This window comes from Podarcis cretensis (assembly GCF_951804945.1).
Source record: "Podarcis cretensis genome assembly, chromosome: Z".
NCBI classification, from domain to species: domain Eukaryota; kingdom Metazoa; phylum Chordata; class Lepidosauria; order Squamata; family Lacertidae; genus Podarcis; species Podarcis cretensis.
The window spans coordinates 7,801,957-7,819,558 of NC_137184.1; the positions used below are offsets into that span (position 1 = coordinate 7,801,957).

Genomic DNA, 17,602 nt, shown 5'->3' on the forward strand with positions numbered 1-17,602 from the left:
GGCATTGGGCAGAAACCACTGTGCTGTTAGAAAGAGATAGTTCATAAATGCTGCACCAAATCTGAACAGAGCAGAAGGAAGTTTGCCCATCACTAATGGGGAACATGTCCTAACATTTGTTAAGCCCAAAGCTTCCCCTGCAGTTCTGCATACACAAACTTTGCTAACAGTTAACCACCTTCCTTCTTCTGCCCAGAACTGGATGCTCCCAAAAATCTGAAACACCTGTCTCAGACAGACAGCACCATCACCCTGGAATGGAAGAACAGCCAAGCAACACCGGAAGCTTACAGAATTAAGTATGCCCCCATTTCTGGTGGAGATCATGCTGAAGTCACAGTACCCAGAAGTGACCAAGCCACAACCAAAGCTACACTCACAGGTATGGTTCACCTGAAAGGTAGTCAAGTTACTGTTGGACCAAATGTCTATATAAGTTGCATGGCCTCAGGCTTGAATTGCATTCTTAGACTACAAATCTTATCATGCAGGGCTAGTTATAAGACTACAAATCTTATCATGCTGTGGCATTCACAAGTTCTTAATCTCTTTTATTAAATAAAAGAGGGGGACACCTTTCTGACTGACAGAGATGGCAAAACATATATGTTTAATATAAAAGATAAATAATTGCACTTTTAAAATCTTCACAACTAAGGTTTTATTCCTATGAAAATGTATACTTGTTTAATATATTGATTGATTTAAGAACATATAATTAATTGAAACTTCTTTAATCAAATGGCAACATGAATAAAGAGCTATTTCTGTTGTTGCTGTTGTTGTTTAGGTCTCAGGCCAGGAACAGAATACGGCATTGGAGTGACAGCTGTGAAGCAGGACAAAGAGAGCTCTCCTTCCACTATTAATGCTGGAACTGGTAGGAAAATGTCTCATCTTCTTTATAATAGGAAACAAATTGCCTGCCAGGAACCCCGGGGCTGTGGATTGTATGTGTAGCCAGGCTTCAGTGCCCTCTTCAGACACAGAAAGGAATAGCAGCAGTGATCGACTAGCAGTACAAAGCCTTTGGATTGTCCAGATTTGATATAAATACTTTCTCCATCTTTCCCAGCTTAAGATACTGATGCCTGGGTTCCTGAGCCACAGAATACATTATGCAGGTCTTGATTCAAGTATTGTCACCCAGGGCTGCAGCGTGTCCCTGACTGTGACAGTCTCCATTAAACACTCAGTATTACAGGAGTGATGAAGCTTTTCCAGCTCAAGGGATGCTTCCCCTCAGGGGCATCCCTTTTAGAGATGCACGCTAGTAGTGGGTGTGGCCAGAGGCAAAAAGTAGGCTCCATTCCAGCTTTGCAGAAGTGAGAGGTTTCTAAACACACACATACCTTTCAACATCCTCCATCCAGGGAAGGGGAATAATCACAATTCAATGTCACATACGATTCAGGCAAAAGCACTTGAAAAAGTCACAGGGCAGTGCTGCTGAGAGATGGGCATTGAGGAGAAGGTATGGCCTGGGGAGGAGTCCTGTGGGCTGGATAGAGAGGCTTGGAGGGCCACATTTGGCCCCTGGGCCCTAGAAAAATAAGGGGAGCCAGTGAAAACAGGAATCATTATAAGTATTATTATCATTTATTTTTTCTGTAATGGGCTGGCAGTTAGTGAGACTGTAGACCATCACCACAGCCCACTTAAACCAGGACTTGCATGTATAGTTGGGGTTCCCTTCTTGTGATATTGGTTTCCAAAACTTGTAGACAGACCTCTTTGAAACCCACATTTTCCCCATTTGTATGTAACCCTGAGCCAAATAGTGGTATGGTGCAAATAAGCAAATGTGCAGGTTTCCAGAGAGGAGATCATGGCTGCCTTACACCTCCCTGCTCACTTTGCTGCTATGCTTAGCTAAACTGTGGTTAGAGGGTCATTCAAACCTGGGCTTGTGCTTTAACTCTCTCCACAAGCTGTAAACTATAGAGCAAACCTGTATGAGCTCATGGTCTGTTTGGAGAGAGCTAAATCCTGGCTCAAAGCTTGGATGACATGCTGAGCCAAACCATGGCTTAGTTTGGCACAGCACAGCACCAAAATGGCTGGGGAGAAGCAAACTGGCTTCATTCTCCTGCCAGGGAGCCTACGTGTTTGCTTATTACATACAAACCAGGCCAGTGTTTTTGTTGGATGCAGTGTGCATTCACATAGGAAGTGCTAAATTACCTTGGGCACCAGGTGAATGAACATTCAGAATATCCCACATGCTTTCACAAATGATTTTTCTGCACTCTTAAGAGTACAACTCACATTATCTAGATTAGAACCAATACCTTTTTCAATACAGAGGGAACTACAGAGAACAAAGTTCCCAGGACTGAACTAGACCAGTGATTTAAAAAAAATGGATAAATATTGTGCCAACGTTCTGCGGATATATGTACATTTCAAAATTGCAGAGAGAGCTTGCTAGGCTCTGTCACGCATAAAGCCACGTAAATTTGGAGCACACTGCACTCTTTCCTCCTGTATCAGCAAATTTCTAACTGGCACTATGCCTGTCCTGGAATAGAGAGGGGAGTCAGAAAACTGGTATGTGGGTAGGGCTGTTTTACCTCCCTCTTGAAGCCACTTCTGAAGAGGACATTGGCATGGACTAAAAAGTTTCTTTCAAATCACTAATAGTGGTGGTCAACCAGTGGTTGTCACTAGGCCAGGTCTGAACTGCAGGCCATCTGCTCACCACTGTATCTTATATCAGGAAATGTATCCCAAAAGCTCATACAAAATTGCAGCCAAGCAACAGGATCTATCTAAGGGTTTGCAGAGGCAACACTGTTTGCGCAACTAACAATTTCATCATAGGGCAGGGATGGGGAACCCTTTTCAGCCTGAGGGCCACATTCCCTTCTGAGCAACCTTTTGAGGGCCACAGGTCTATGGAGTCGGGGCAGGATACAGAAGTATGTTGAACAGCAAATGTAAATGCCACCATTATACAGTTTCTAGACACACATACCCCTCCATCTCCTCCATGTAGGCAGTCTGATAATTGCATTATTAGAGTTCAAGAAAGACACATTTTCACCAGGCAGAAAGACTCGAGGAGTTTGTGAAGCAAGACTAGTGAGGGGTGTGCCCTGGGAAGTATCCCAGTCTTGAGGGTTGGAGAGAGAGGCCTTGAGGGCTGTGTTCAGATCTCCAGCCTGAGGTTTCCCAAACCTGCCAAAGGGGATTCAAAGATTTTAAAAGAATGGTATTACTCTTTGAATATCCATGGGATTGTTGCACTGAAGAGGATAAGTACTTACTAGATGTAATGTGTTTAAGGGTACAGTATGGTCACATTAGCTGCTTAAAATGCACTGAGGTCATTTTGCCCTTGCTGCAATTCAAACGTTGGTGACATGGCTGAGATGGCAATGAGGGGGGTGTCAAAACCTGTCCCCCCACGGGATCACTGCATGGGCCTGGATACCTGGCCACAATGCTGCCCACCATAGAAGGTGAGCGGACTTGTACCATACTGTTCACTTTGGGGGGGGGGGGTATCTGTACCCAACATGCATTACATTTTTTGCTTCCACACCCCTGCAACCCCCACAACCCTTTTCAGTAATATAGGAGGAAACATTTCTTAAGCAATACAGTACCAAATGTTTGGGAATCTTCCAATAACAGTTCTCAGTAGAAGGAGACTCAACCTCTCTCTGCACTTTTTACACAGCTTGTAGTTCAGAAGAACAGGATCAACAGAATATACTGCTCCAGCTCCACCCAAACACAATTGTTCATTAACTGAGCCTTGTTAAATAGATTGATCTACATGGCCCAAAATGGTCCCTCAACTCTACAATTCTCTTATTTCTATTTGCACACAGATCTGGATCGTCCCAAGGACTTGGAAATCACTGATCCTACCGAGACAACTCTCACTTTGCGGTGGAAAATACCCCGGGCTAAAATTGATCGCTATCGCCTTACTTACACAACCCCTGATGGAAGGAAGAATGAAATGGAGATTCCTGCCGATAGCACGTCTCACATCCTAAGGTCCCTAGATGCTGGGACAGAGTACACCATCAACCTTGTGGCAGAGAAGGGCAGGCACAAGAGCAAGCCTGCAACAGTGGTTGGCTCTACTGGTACGTGCCTTGTGTTTGCATCTCCCCAAATAGGTTCTTGGATTGCACAATGGTTTACAGCCCATGGCTGAGGGCCTGAAGCCAATAGCCCCTTGTACACTGACCCTTTGGCTCCGACCCTTCAGTTCATGCCTCCAACCAAATTGTAGGCTTAAATTGCTATGGGGTGTGGGTACAGCAGACAAAAAAAAAAAAAGACAGGCAGCCTTTTCTGTCATCAGCCCCACTTCCCTCTTGCTCTAGCTTATGTTTGCATCATTTTAATGTTTCAAGAGTTCCAGTGGGCAGGCACATGAGCAGCAAATGTGCTTTGACCCCAAAGATGAGCCCTGTAATACGCCTCTTTTGCAAAGGATGGAACCAGGACACTGTGCGGTTATTTGCATGGCGATTCAAGCTGCCACATTAAATAGTCTTCTAGATTGACTTGGGACAGGTTAGGGACACTGAACTTAGCCCTATTCACACCTTAAATTTAAAGCACTATGATACAACTTTAAATAGCCAATTTAAAAACAATCTGAGAACTGTAATTCATTATGGGTGCTGACATTTCTTAGGAGACCCCCCCTCCCCTTGCAGAGCTACAGTTTCTAGAGTGGTCTAACAATCAACCTCTCTTCACTGGGAAGTCTGGGACTGGTAGCTTTGGTGGAAGCTATGACTGTTTAACATGGTGCTATAGTGCTCTAAATGTATGGTGTGAATATGGCCCTTGTCATGCAAAAGCTCATTCACTGGGAGAGAAACCATCAAAGGCACAAGCTTACATCTGATTAATGTTTGCAACCATAAATATGATAACAGCATCTTCTTTCTAGGAAAGAACTTTTCAGGAATGAGTTTCCCAGGCAGCCACTCCAAGTCTTTAGCTCCAGTTTTGGTGGTCTGTGCAGCTAAAGAAGTAACAAGATCAAAGTTTCCTTCTGTACATATTTACAAGATGTGCCTTGATATTCAGATTAGTGTCTGGATGTTAATGAAATCCCCATTGTTCCTTTTATGTTTCAGCAATAAAAAATAGAGTTCTTTGATGGTGGGGGACTGGCATGGGCAGCTCATTAACACCACATGGAAGGTTTTTTCTTCACCTCTATAGTCCCATCTGGTTTTGAGAACCCAGGACAGTGAAATGCAGATGTTCCCCAAATTAGCACATGCTCCACATTTCCCCCATTTAGGTATTGAGTACTTAGGGACCACAAGGAAGGGAAAGGGCTTTCTTCTAGAGTCTCATATCCAATACCAATCATTTGAAAATTTCAAGACAGACAGTTTCTTTTAACCATCTGCCAAGGCAAAACTCTAAAAAATGCACATGCTATAAATAACTGGAATCTCTCTGCATGAAATAAATTATTGGGTACGTAAAGGTCTATTGTGGAAAGGGATGGTGGGAAGGTATTCATTGCTCTCATCTTGCCTAGTTTTATCTGTCAACTTCTATATGAGGAAGGTCCAGATTCTGAGGGGCATTCCCATTCCTGCTCAGTGGTAGGGCACCTGATTTGCATGCAGAAGACTGCACATTCAACCCCTGGCATCTCTAGCTAGGGCTGGGAGAGACTCCTGCCTGAAGTCCTGGACAGCCACTGCCAGTGTAAACTATACAGAGTAGATTGAGCAATTGTATAAGGCAGCTTCCCATCTTCCAGGGGAAAGGGCTGTAGCTCTGTGGTAGAGCACATGCTTTGCATGTAGAAATTCCCAGCTTCAATCCCCCAGAATTTCCAGGTAGGGCTATAGGAGACTCTGGCCTGAAACCCTGGAGAACTGTTGCCAGTCAGTGAGTTGTATTGAACTGGGAGCACGCCCATTTAGATCAAGGAATCCAAGTTAGCCATGTTCATTAATTACAGTAGGTCTACTCTGAATAGGACTTACATTGGTCACAACACTATGTAGACAATACTGAGTTAGATGGGCCAAAGGTCTGACACAGTAAAAGCCAGCTTCCTGTGTTCCATATTCTTCTAGGGATTATATAAATGAGGTCTGAGCAAAAGTTGTATAAACAAGTGAGCTCAGATGTCCAAATCTGGACATTTCTGGCATCAAAGCCTAAACCACCTAGGGTTTTCTTGTTTTTTATTTATCAGTGATAGTCAGCCCAGAGTTATTTCTTCCCCACCCACCTCTTCCTGCTGGACAGGGGCACCAACTATAGGGGGCTCTGAGTGCCCGAGCACCCACACCGCAGGGACCCTGACTCAACTTCTGGTGCCTCATGAAGCACCGGAAGTCATGTCCGAGGCCTTGTGAGACCTCAGAGATGCTGTCCTAGGCCTTGTGAGGTCTCAGAACCTGACTTCCAGTGCCACGGGAAATCGGGTTCTGAGGCCAGGGAATGTGTGTGACGTAATGATGTCACATTGCAATGTGACATCATGACGTCACGTGCACGTTTTATTTATCAGTGATAGTCAGCCCAGAGTTATTTCTTCCCCACCCACCTCTTCCTGCTGGACAGGGGCACCAACTATAGGGGGCTCTGAGTGCCCGAGCACCCACACCGCAGGGACCCTGACTCAACTTCTGGTGCCTCATGAAGCACCGGAAGTCATGTCCGAGGCCTTGTGAGACCTCAGAGATGCTGTCCTAGGCCTTGTGAGGTCTCAGAACCTGACTTCCAGTGCCACGGGAAATCGGGTTCTGAGGCCGGGGAATGTGTGTGACGTAATGATGTCACATTGCAATGTGACATCATGACGTCACGTGCACTGGGCACCCATAACCTGGGGCCCAAGTTGGTTCCGTGGAAGTACTGATAAGTACAGGAGCTCTTGCATCAAAGTTCTGCTAGCTGCTGTTCTGTCTCCCTCTGCCTCCAAGTGAAGTTGCGCTTGCCCCAATATATAAGCACCAGGAGGACCATTCAAACAAGGGCCCGGAAGGATGCTGGGATGTGACTCAGGGAGGTGATTGTTCCCTTATTATATTCCCTTGATTGCCTCTAAGGCAAGGAATCTTCCATCCTGAGCCAAATCATACAAGACATGTTGCTTCACCCCTTCTGCTGTGAAATGACACTGAGTCCCTTTGTTCTCCTTTAGCATCAGGCAGCTTGAGTAACCCAGGCTTGGCTTTCTGAATTGGCTTCTGTGATTCTTAAGTTGATGTCCCCCAGGAACAACCCATGGAAGCAAAGATGGGGGCAATTTGATAGCATTCCTCCAAAGCAAAACATGAGTGGGCTTTTAGGAGCTGAAGCCGATGTCAGTCACACTCTGGGAAATAAGGAGCATGAATAACTTAGGTACATTGATTTTAGTGGGTCTACTCTTAGCAGAACTTAGTTGGATTTGTTTTGTGGGATTGGGGCACTAGAAAAAGAAATGGTATGAATAGTTCCAAGGTTTTCATTAACATCAGTAAAAATGCTTCATACTCTTCACCTCCTCAGCAGCAGGAAGTTCCTACTCCATTGTAAAGGGTTGGCTGATTCCTGGGAGAAAGAAAACCACTGCATCTAGGCCCTGTGCTGTCAATACTGACTAACAGCCACTCCCTGAGGTTTCAGGTCCATCTCTTTAGGTAGTAAAGAAGACAGATTTACCCCAGTCAGCATCCAGGAAAGCATTCCCATCTGGTATGATTTAGGGAGATAGGAAGCTGCCCTAGAGTGAAGCAGACCATTGGTCCATCTAGCACACTATTGTCCCCAATTGCCTGGTAATAGCTGTCCACTCAGGACACATTCGTTGCCCTACCTGGAGATGTTCGGGGTTGAATCTGGGACCTTCTGCATGCAAGGCAGATGTTCTCCCGCTGAGCTATGGCTGAAGTAACAGTGAGGGATCACATTTAAATTCTTTATAGCATTCATATTCTCAATATGAACAATATGAACCATATATAGAAATGGCAGCAGCAGAAGCTGGAGGCTTTGCTTAGAGTATAATAAATAGAGGAATTTCATTTTTGGAAGGAATGTTTATAGCCAGATATCTGTTGTCCATCCAAGAAGCTCTTAACTCAAGACTGTATTTATTCTTTTCTTAATCTACCTGCTATGTCTGGCTACTGTCGCCTCATCTAGGCCTCTATATTTCTCATATTTATTATATTTCTACCCCATTCTTCCTTTTAGAGAGCTCAGAATAGCTACATGTAGCTCTCAGTCCAAGCTCATGCCTGCTTTACTTTGGCAATGTTATAGAAACAGGTCATGCACTGGGTTGTTACTAGGATGGGGAAGAAACAGGATTCAGTTTGCATTTAAAGATAAACCTGCCAAATTCACACTTTCGCAAAATAATGTGAATTGAAGCACAACCATCAAAATTCATACTGCTCTGAATCTTGTGATGTAGTTCCCCAGCCAAAAAATGTGTACAAATATGCATATAATAGTATAATGTTTACAGGAGCATGCATATTAGTGAAAATAACATACAAAAATGCATTATATTAGGAAAATCTGTTTTCTTAGTTGCTGAAAGCATGACATTTTATCCATTTAACCACTGTATCCCAGAAAATATGAAATTGATGTTCACTATGAAAACAGGACTCTCTCCCCTTGCCAATAGAAGACAACTAATATGGAGATATAGGGAGCACTATCCACTCCCTTCCTTGAAAACATAGGAGTCAAATCCTAGGGGCTGTGGGGGCTTTGGTCCCCACAATAAAATATTTACCTCATTTACCTCATTCGTTACTGCATTCATGTAATAGCTTTGGGGGAGCAAATATTGAATTGTTAATGGTTAATGTAAAGCAGCAGACTGTATGTGTGTTTCTTGCAAAATGAATTTCAGATGGAAATCAGTCCCTGAATTGCCTTTTTAGATCCCACAACTTAATATTCTTGCTTGCTAGAAAGCTGTAACTTTACTGAGGCTATCAAGGTTTATAGGTGGCTTCGCTGATGTCTACTTCCTCAGCTGTGTTCCTGAATCTCCTTTGGAAATCTTATCCCCAGGTTGTCTCCTAGGACATATAGCTCTTGAAGTGTGTGTATAAGTGAAAGGGAGATGAGCTCATAAATACGTAACCAGGTAAAAATGGAACTCAGTATCATGAAAGCTTTGAGACAGGCGGTACCTCATCACTCCTTTGCTTGCTTGCTTTGACCTTCAAATCTGATTAACCAATTTGGCTCTCTGTCCTTTATATCTAGAAAAAGAGCCTGAGCTGGGGAATTTATCAGTCTCAGAGGTTCACTGGGATGGATTCCAGCTCACCTGGACGGCTGGAGAAGGGGCCTTTGAGAACTTTGTCATGCAGGTGCAGGAGCCAAACCAGCCAGAAAATGGACATAATATCACCATCCCAGGCTATTTGCGATTTGCGAATCTTACTGGCCTCCTGCCAAGCACTCTTTACACTATCACTCTCTATGGTGTGACTCGGGGCTACAGAACAAAGCCCCTTTCAGTTGAATCCATGACAGGTATCTTCTTCTCTTTTTTTGCATCTGCTCACCTGTTTCAGCCACCATTTCTTGCTTCCTTCCTTCCTTCTTTTGCAGAAAGAGAGAGAATGGCATCTGCTCAACCCTGCATTGTTTCCATCCCTCCCTAATGACAAGCAAATCTCCTGTAGGTTGACTATTTCATTTCATGGTAACCCGTGGAACCACTTTCTGACATGCTACTTGCTTCCCTGCTATTTTCATCTAAAAAACAGAGACGGGGTTTATCAGTTGTGATGCTTTCCTTATTTGAAGAACATCCCTAGCAGAATATTGAGGAACTGAGTGAAAGGAACTGAGGCTTGGCTGTAGATTAAAGTAATCTTCCAGCATGAAAACCATAGTCCTAAATCTATGCTCGAAGGCACTTCCCTCTGCATTTAATTTCTTTTATAATCATCTGTATTCTGAAGATCTCCAGGCAGCATAATATGCCTCTTCTTCCACTCCATATGCTATCAGCTCAGTACAGTATTTACAAAGTTTCTTTGCAAGTGTTTCAAAAATGTGCAGCTATTTCCTGAGAGTTTTCTCCCATCTTATTTTGTGTGTGTGTGTGTGTGTGTGTGTGTGTGTGTGTGTGATCTAACAGATATTATTGCAACTTTCCTCTCTAGAGTTGTGCATAGGAGAAGTCTCAAAATCATTCCTAGGGAGCTGCTCTGCATTCTGCTTCTACGCATGGGGGCCTTGATTATCTTCAACATCTATTTTGCATTGGCTTTTAGCTTCTTTCCTTATTTGCTTGCTTGAGCTGGTCTCTCCCCCATTTCATCTCCTGCATTGTTCAGCTCGGGACTTGAAGTCAAATAGAACAGACTTTGAACTTTCAGTTAAAATCAAAATTAAAATCAAATTCAATGTTGTTTCCCTTCTTCAGCGATGAAGCCCGAAGTCAGCAACTTAACAGTTTGGGGCATCACCCCTGAAGGCTTCAATCTCTCCTGGATCACCACCAAAGGAAACTTCGAGAGCTTTATCATTGAAATTATTGATTCCAACAGGTTGCTGGAACCCATGGAATACAACATATCAGGCAATTTAAAGGCTGCTCATATCTCAGGGCTGTCCCCTAAAACTAATTTCATTATCTACCTCTATGGAGTTACTCGTGGTTTCCGTACTCAGGCATTAACCGCTACAGCTACTACAGGTATATGATCCTACCTCATGTGTATCATGTGTTATTCAGTTTCCTTTTCAAGACCGTCCTTAACCTCAGCACCATTTACTCTTTCACACTTCCTATTGCCTTCTGGTGAATTGCAGAAATGGACAACCAAAATTGTAAGTGTGCTGAAGTGTTCCCTTACATGAAAAGATATCTGGAGCTTTTTTCATGGGCTTTCTTTTCTTTCTTTTCTTTTCTTTTCTTTTTTTTTGGTAGGGAGAAGGGGCAATAAAGAAGAAAATTAACTATTTGTGTATGCCACTTGTAAAGTCATTGTTTAATTATGAAAGAGGTAACGATGGTCACCAACTTGGATGGCTTTAAAAGAGGAGTACACAAATTCATGGAGGGTAAGACTATCATGAGACACAATGGCCAAGTTCTCCCTCTAGTCTGTATGCCTCTGAATACCAGTCGTGGGGAATCACAGATTGCGTTAACAAGATGGTGGACTATGGTAGGCCTTTGGCTTTAATCCAATAGAGCTCTTCTTACAATTTTGTAACAGAGATAAGTTTTTCTTCCTCTCTTATAAACACTGAAAGTAAGGGTTATCTGGTGAAGATGGCTGGTGGCAGATTTAGGACCAATAATAATAATTCACTCAATGCCTATTTAAATTTTGGGACTTTGCTGTGGTGCAGCAGAGATTTTATTATGTTCCATGAAGAAAAGCAGCCATTTTTTCTAGAACTGTAGAACACATCCACTTTAAGGGAAAATGAGAATAGAAATGTTTGTTAGTCCATCACAATATCCTATTTTGATGGACTTGGGAAATTTCTAAGTAGTTTTTTCTAAGGTAGATTATACTTTCTATTGATCCTCCAAAGGTTCATAGGAAAGAGAATGGAAAGTGTGCTGAATATATGTAGCCACATCTAGCATCTTCTGTAGCCCCTTGCAGATGTTGGTTATACATGTGAAGAACTAATGAGTATAACAACAAATCACTGTTCCCAGAGAACTCTGGGAATTGTATCTCTGTGAAGAGAATAGAGGTTTCTTAACAATTCTTGGCACCCTTGACGTGTTAAAAATGTGTAGTGCAGGTGGGGCCTTAATCTTAACAATAAAGTCTCCACCCACCCCAGTTTCACTAAAAATATGAAGTTATGAAGTTTCCCATTATACATATAATATTATACACATAATATACCCCCCCCCCAGATTTACTAAAGATTTACTGAAGTAACCTGCACATAAATAGATAGGCACAGCAACACACATAACTCTATAAAGCAGTCTCAGCTAGCACAGTCTATGTGGGACTAGTAGTCCAACAAAACCTGGAGAGCACCATGTTGATATCAAAATGCATATGTTTCAATATATGTATAAGAGTGTCCAGAGGAAACAGAGTACAGCATGAGGCTTGACATTTTATGGGTATTGTCACAAATATATGCATAAATATATTTTTAAACATAATTTTGTATATAATTATCCAGACTTTTTAAAACAAAAAACAAAAACAAACCAACAGTGCACATAGTTTAGACAGGAGTAGGTTCTCAATACAAGAGGCAGTTCGATGTGAGAAAAGCCCATGGGTTAGAATTCTGTGTATATATCTCTTTAAAATTGATTCATTTTCCAGTTCTAGTCGTCTCAATGCTACCTACTGCTTTCCTGTATTTTTGCCATTGTATAAGTTGGCCAACCAAAAAGCACCCTTTAAAGGTTGCTTTAAATGTTAGCTCTACTCAGAGTAGACCCAGTGACTAACTTAAGTCCATTAAATTCAGTGGATATATGCTCAGTAGGATTTAGCCGGATACAACCCAAAGTTTACAGGTAGGATTCCACCGGTCATGTTTCTTCTGCATCCTTGAGTTCTTCTGTTATTATATTCCACCTTGGAAGTTTTGCCCATGTTGATTCCAATGTGTTTTTTCCTCATAGTAACTGCACATCTCCTTAGCAAACTCACAGTTTCAGATACTTCCTCTGACAGCCTGTCCCTCATGTGGGAAGCGCAGGACGTTGCCTTTGACCATTTCCTCTTAGATGTTAGAAACACCAACAGCCAGTCTCTGGACTCCCAGCAGCACACAGTGCCGGGGGACTCTCGGAGCTTTGTCCTCATCAATCTCAGACCGAACTCTAATTATACCCTCCAGCTTCATGGCTTGGTTGATGGGCAAAGTAGCCAGACCTTGACGACATGGGCTACCACAGGTATATCACCTCCAAGGTTTGCCTTTTCTCTGATTCCTTTTACTCATAAGTGCAGTTTCCCCAAGTATGATATTTTCCTTCCTGCCTTAATTTAGAAAGGGTGCTTATTTCTCAGAACTGGAGTAAACCTGAAAGGAGGACAATATTGTTACAACTGTTGTGTCCCAACAATTAAGGACTTCTTCTATATATGCACACATGCTAATCTACATCACATATGTGTGTGTATGTGTGTGTGCTACTTACAACATACATATATGCATATATAAATATATGTGTATGTACTTGTTCCAGCAGACATTTTTCTAGAGCATCACTGCATCCGATCTCCCATCACTGACCATCATTGCACTTCTTCTGTCTTTCTTCTTCCTGTCTTGATGTTTTCATCATGAGGCCTTGCTATCCCACAGTTCTTGTCATCCTGAGAGATAAATCTTTGCATGCCACCTTGCTTTATGATGGCACATATCAGTGTTCTGCTGTTGGACCTAGAAGACACCTCAGTTACTTGTATTTTCAGTATTGAAATGTATCAACCAAAGAGAGGTGGGAAGCTGCATGGTTGGTACCAATTCCATTATACATATCAAGAGTCTCATTTGCCTGGCATCTCTGCATATATTATTATGCTGAGTCAATACTTGGAATGGAAAAGCAAAGCCCATCTCTTTCTTGAGCTTCCAGCCCAAGAGTACAGTCACTTCTACCAATCACCCTTGATTGGGGTTAGGATGATAACATACCTTCCACAAGATGCCAGCGTGTTTTGCTAACAAAGGCACCTCCAGGGTAACCAAGATCCTACTGTATGTCTTGCCTGACAGGATTCTTTCATTTTGCATTGCATGCAGGAGCCTTTAAGTTCCAAGGGCTATGCCTGATCTGACCAGAAAAGCATGCTTTGACAATGTCCAAGTGGTGGAGAAATGTTGGGGAAACTATTTCAAACTTGCATGTTAAGTCTGGTGGTGCTATATCTGTCTTCTGTGTTGCTGTACATTCCACCATCTTCAGGTGATCATGAGATCACATTGAGCTTGTTTCTTTAAAGGCACATGAGCATTACAAAACCATGCCAACACTGCTTTGTCACCATATGGCAGCATGAGGGCAGTTCTAGCATGAGTCCTTAATTGGGGTCAGTTAGGTTTCACACATGCAGCAAGCAGTGCTGAGGCAAGCACAGCTTCTTGGGAGCTGGTACCTGCTTCAGTTCTGCTTTGGTCCCTGCTCACACCCATCTTTCTCCCTTCCATTCCTGGGGCAAAAAATAAAACATCTTACCTTGGGGAAAGAGAAGGGAGACTTATTGGGGGGGGGGCTCTCCTAGATGAGCAGACCATCCATTGATGCAAGTTATGTCATTTTTATACTCTGGACTTAGTGGTTTTGTGCCAGGGGTGGGGAACCTCACATGTTGTTGATTAAGTGATGCACCTTCTGTTTTCTCTACCACCACATGGCTGCCAACCAGTAATGCTTTTCTCTTTCCGCTTTTTGTGTTCCCTTTTTCTTCAGAGGTCGAACCACAGCTGGGCATGCTTACACTCACAAATGCTAAGGCCAACACATTCAACCTCTCCTGGACCACAAGAGATGGGCCTTTTGCAAAGTTGGCTGTAAATGTTAGAGATTCCCATTTGTTCCGGGAGTCTCAGAAGCTTTCGGTGTCAGGAGAGGCTCATGACACTCTCGTCTCAGGCTCAGTAGATTATACTGATTATGACATTAACATTCAGGGCACAACCACAGGCGGGAGACACACTGAGTCTCTCATCTCTTTGTTGATGACAGGTACCCATTTAAAAGACATTGGGTGTTTGTTCCCCCCACCCCTTCCATTCCCCTCCTATTTGGATTAAATGAATTGGCAATTATGATTGCAGCATTTTCACCATGTACTGCCTATCCCATATCTAAGAATGTTGATGGATTACAGCTTTGTGGAGCAAAGTTGATTGACTTTCAATTGAGGGTTGCCTGTTTGTTTGTTTTAAACCAAACAGCAGTAGGCAATGGACAATACTAAATTTATATTACTATGTGTCTGGAGAAGAAAACATTGACGGTTAATATGATCTCCATCTTCATGTAATTGTAGTCATGAGATCTTGGTCTGCCTTGGAAGGTGGTAAATTCTCCTTTGCCAGAGGTTTTAGACAGATATTGTTGGGCTAAAATTGCCATCAATCCCAGCCAACATGGCCAATTGTCAGGGATGATGTCTAACAACGTCTAAAGAGCCACAGGTTCTCTGCTGCTATACACAATTACTTGGAAGCAAGTTCCACTGACCACACTGAGACTTACTTCTGAGTAAACACACTGAAGTTTGTCTACCACCATCATAAATCAGTGTTTCCCAAACTTGCATCTCCAGCTGTTTTTGGACTACAACTCTCATCATCCCCAGCCAGCAGGACCAGTGGTCAGGGATGGTGGGAACTGTAGTCCAAAAACAGCTGGAGACCCAAGTTTGGGAAACACGGCCATAGATCTTAGGAGGCACTGAAGCAGAGCTTCCATAGTCTCGGTTATGACTAGGACAGGTCCATGCAGGTGTTGATGGGTCTTCTAATAACCTGGTCTCAAACTGCGGCATAACCCTTTATGCAGCTAACATGGACCACATCATGAAACTTGACTGTGCTATCCATGGAGATATTGGATTGTACCCAAACTAAGTTCTCTTCAGAGTAGACCCAAATTATTCAGTTCATTGATTTCAACAGGTCTATACTGAGTAGGACTGGCATTGGATACAGCCCACTGAGTGATGGATATGCATGTATGAATCTACCTTGAAAACTATATTCAATTATTTCACCATTAATACTACACTGTAATAGTTGCTAGTTTCCCCTGCTCCCCCATGCAGACCTGTGGTTTATATCAAGTTACACGCACTGTCTTATCTAACTCTTTTTTTTTCTCCTTTGTGTTTTTCACACCTTCCCCTTCTTTCAGAGCCCTTGCCCCCACTGGAAAACCTCACTGTCTCAGGCATTAATCCATATGGCTTTACAGTGTCCTGGATGGCATCAGAGAATGCCTTTGACAGCTTTCTAATAATCGTGGTGGATTCTGGCAAACTGCTGGACCCCCAGGAGTTCCTCCTCTCAGGAGCCCAGCGTCAGCTGACACTTAGAGGTCTCATAACTGGCATTGGCTATGAGGTTGTGCTTTACGGTTTTGCTCATGGTCGTCAAACTAGGCCCTTAAGTGTTGTTGCTCTAACAGGTACTTTAATGCAACTGGAATGTTCTCTACCTCTAATGCACACTTTCTTCATCCTTCCTCTGGACACTTTTTATTTTAATGCCTCATTTGGTGACCAGCCATGGTTTCCCTCATCACTGGCTACTGACACATCCACTAACATGACTCCCATACTTCTCTTTCTTGGATGCCCTATTTTTCCTGTCTCTTGGAGAACCAAACTGAGAGAACCAACAGATGTTGATTTGTTCAGATGTCTTTGAACCCTTATCCAAAGGGGGAGTTTCAATGTATCCTCATTGATTGAATCTTTGTTTATACATTCTACTTCTCTTCCCTTGTTTATTTATTCTACTTTTGGAAAAGCAGATTGCATGAGGTACACAGCAAGAGAAGAATTTTCCTATCCAAACACTGATCAGGCTCACAGATATGGTTAACTTCAAGAAAACTTGAGCTTTCAAGAACTCCATGAGTGTTAAACTCCCTATGGGCTAGGTCATTCTGCAAAAAGATGACAGGGACAATACCAGCTGTGAACATTATGGCCGACCAAGTATTCTGAAGGGTACCCCACATCTAAACCCATCAATATATCCATTTAACTAAACTTAGCCCCACCACCATATTGTCTCCATTGGAAAGCTTCAGCAGTGGCTTTGACCAAGGATTTAAATCCGTGTTAGGAACTTACTTCTGAAGGAAGAATAATCTTAATGCTTGGAACATTTTGTGGTAGTACTCCAGGACTCCTTAAAACACCTCTTCTCCATGATAGTCTGATCTATTTTCTTCATACAAGAGGATCTGCAATGATGGCAAATATGATCTAAGTTTGCATACATAGTTGAGCTTTCATATTCCTTGTAAGCCAAGATATCCAGCTTCATTGGAATCCTATTGGGAAAGATTTTACTTAGTTGATTAATATATTGTCTTTCTTCCATAGAACTCAACGCAGCACAGCATACATAGGATTCCTAGGCAATCTCCCATCTAGGCACTAAATAGACCTAGACTGGTTTTGAGCTGCAGCCAGGTTGTTGTAGCTTGTGCCTTCACACTCAAGTAGCAAACTCCTAGTTCAAGGGTATGATCTAGCCCTCTATAAATAATTTGTCCTGCCCTCTCAAGACCAATGGCCAAAAGAAAAGGAATGGAAGTAGACACAGCACTGCGATGGGTGGAGATGCTTCCCTACCATCACATTGATCATTTAATGGATAGACAGGAGTAATATTCCCTCTCTTCAGCTGATCTGCTTTGTTCAGCTGATGAGGAGGTTGTCTGCCTGTGTATGTCCTTTGTATGTGCATGTCAAAGTGTGTGGGGATCATACACATCACTGCATTGCCCCACCAACCTCAGTCTGCACTTAGCCAGCACCCACCTGCCTATCTTCTTTCTTGCAACCAGTCCAGGGGGTTTCAGTGTTTTAGTCTCAGTGTTGCCCCTTGTAGAACCCTGCAGGAAGCTCTTGACCGTCCTTCTCTCTCTCTCTCTCTC

The 17,602-nt window shown here is 42.9% G+C and overlaps 1 protein-coding gene across 6 annotated transcripts in view; it reads left to right on the forward strand.

The window, feature by feature from the left end:
• Nucleotides 1-17,602, forward strand: part of TNC (tenascin C) — an 87,265-nt gene that overhangs the window by 45,389 nt on the left and 24,274 nt on the right. For 2 of the 6 annotated variants that reach the window (XM_079961887.1, XM_079961888.1), the window contains exons 8-15: nt 197-382; nt 791-880; nt 3,840-4,103; nt 9,229-9,501; nt 10,403-10,675; nt 12,599-12,874; nt 14,396-14,671; nt 15,845-16,117. In XM_079961887.1, the coding sequence (XP_079818013.1) occupies nt 197-382; nt 791-880; nt 3,840-4,103; nt 9,229-9,501; nt 10,403-10,675; nt 12,599-12,874; nt 14,396-14,671; nt 15,845-16,117 (1,911 nt within the window). The remainder of the gene's footprint in view (nt 1-196; nt 383-790; nt 881-3,839; nt 4,104-9,228; nt 9,502-10,402; nt 10,676-12,598; nt 12,875-14,395; nt 14,672-15,844; nt 16,118-17,602) is intronic. The other 4 variants (XM_079961891.1, XM_079961892.1, XM_079961889.1 and 1 more) reach the window with 3 other exon arrangements.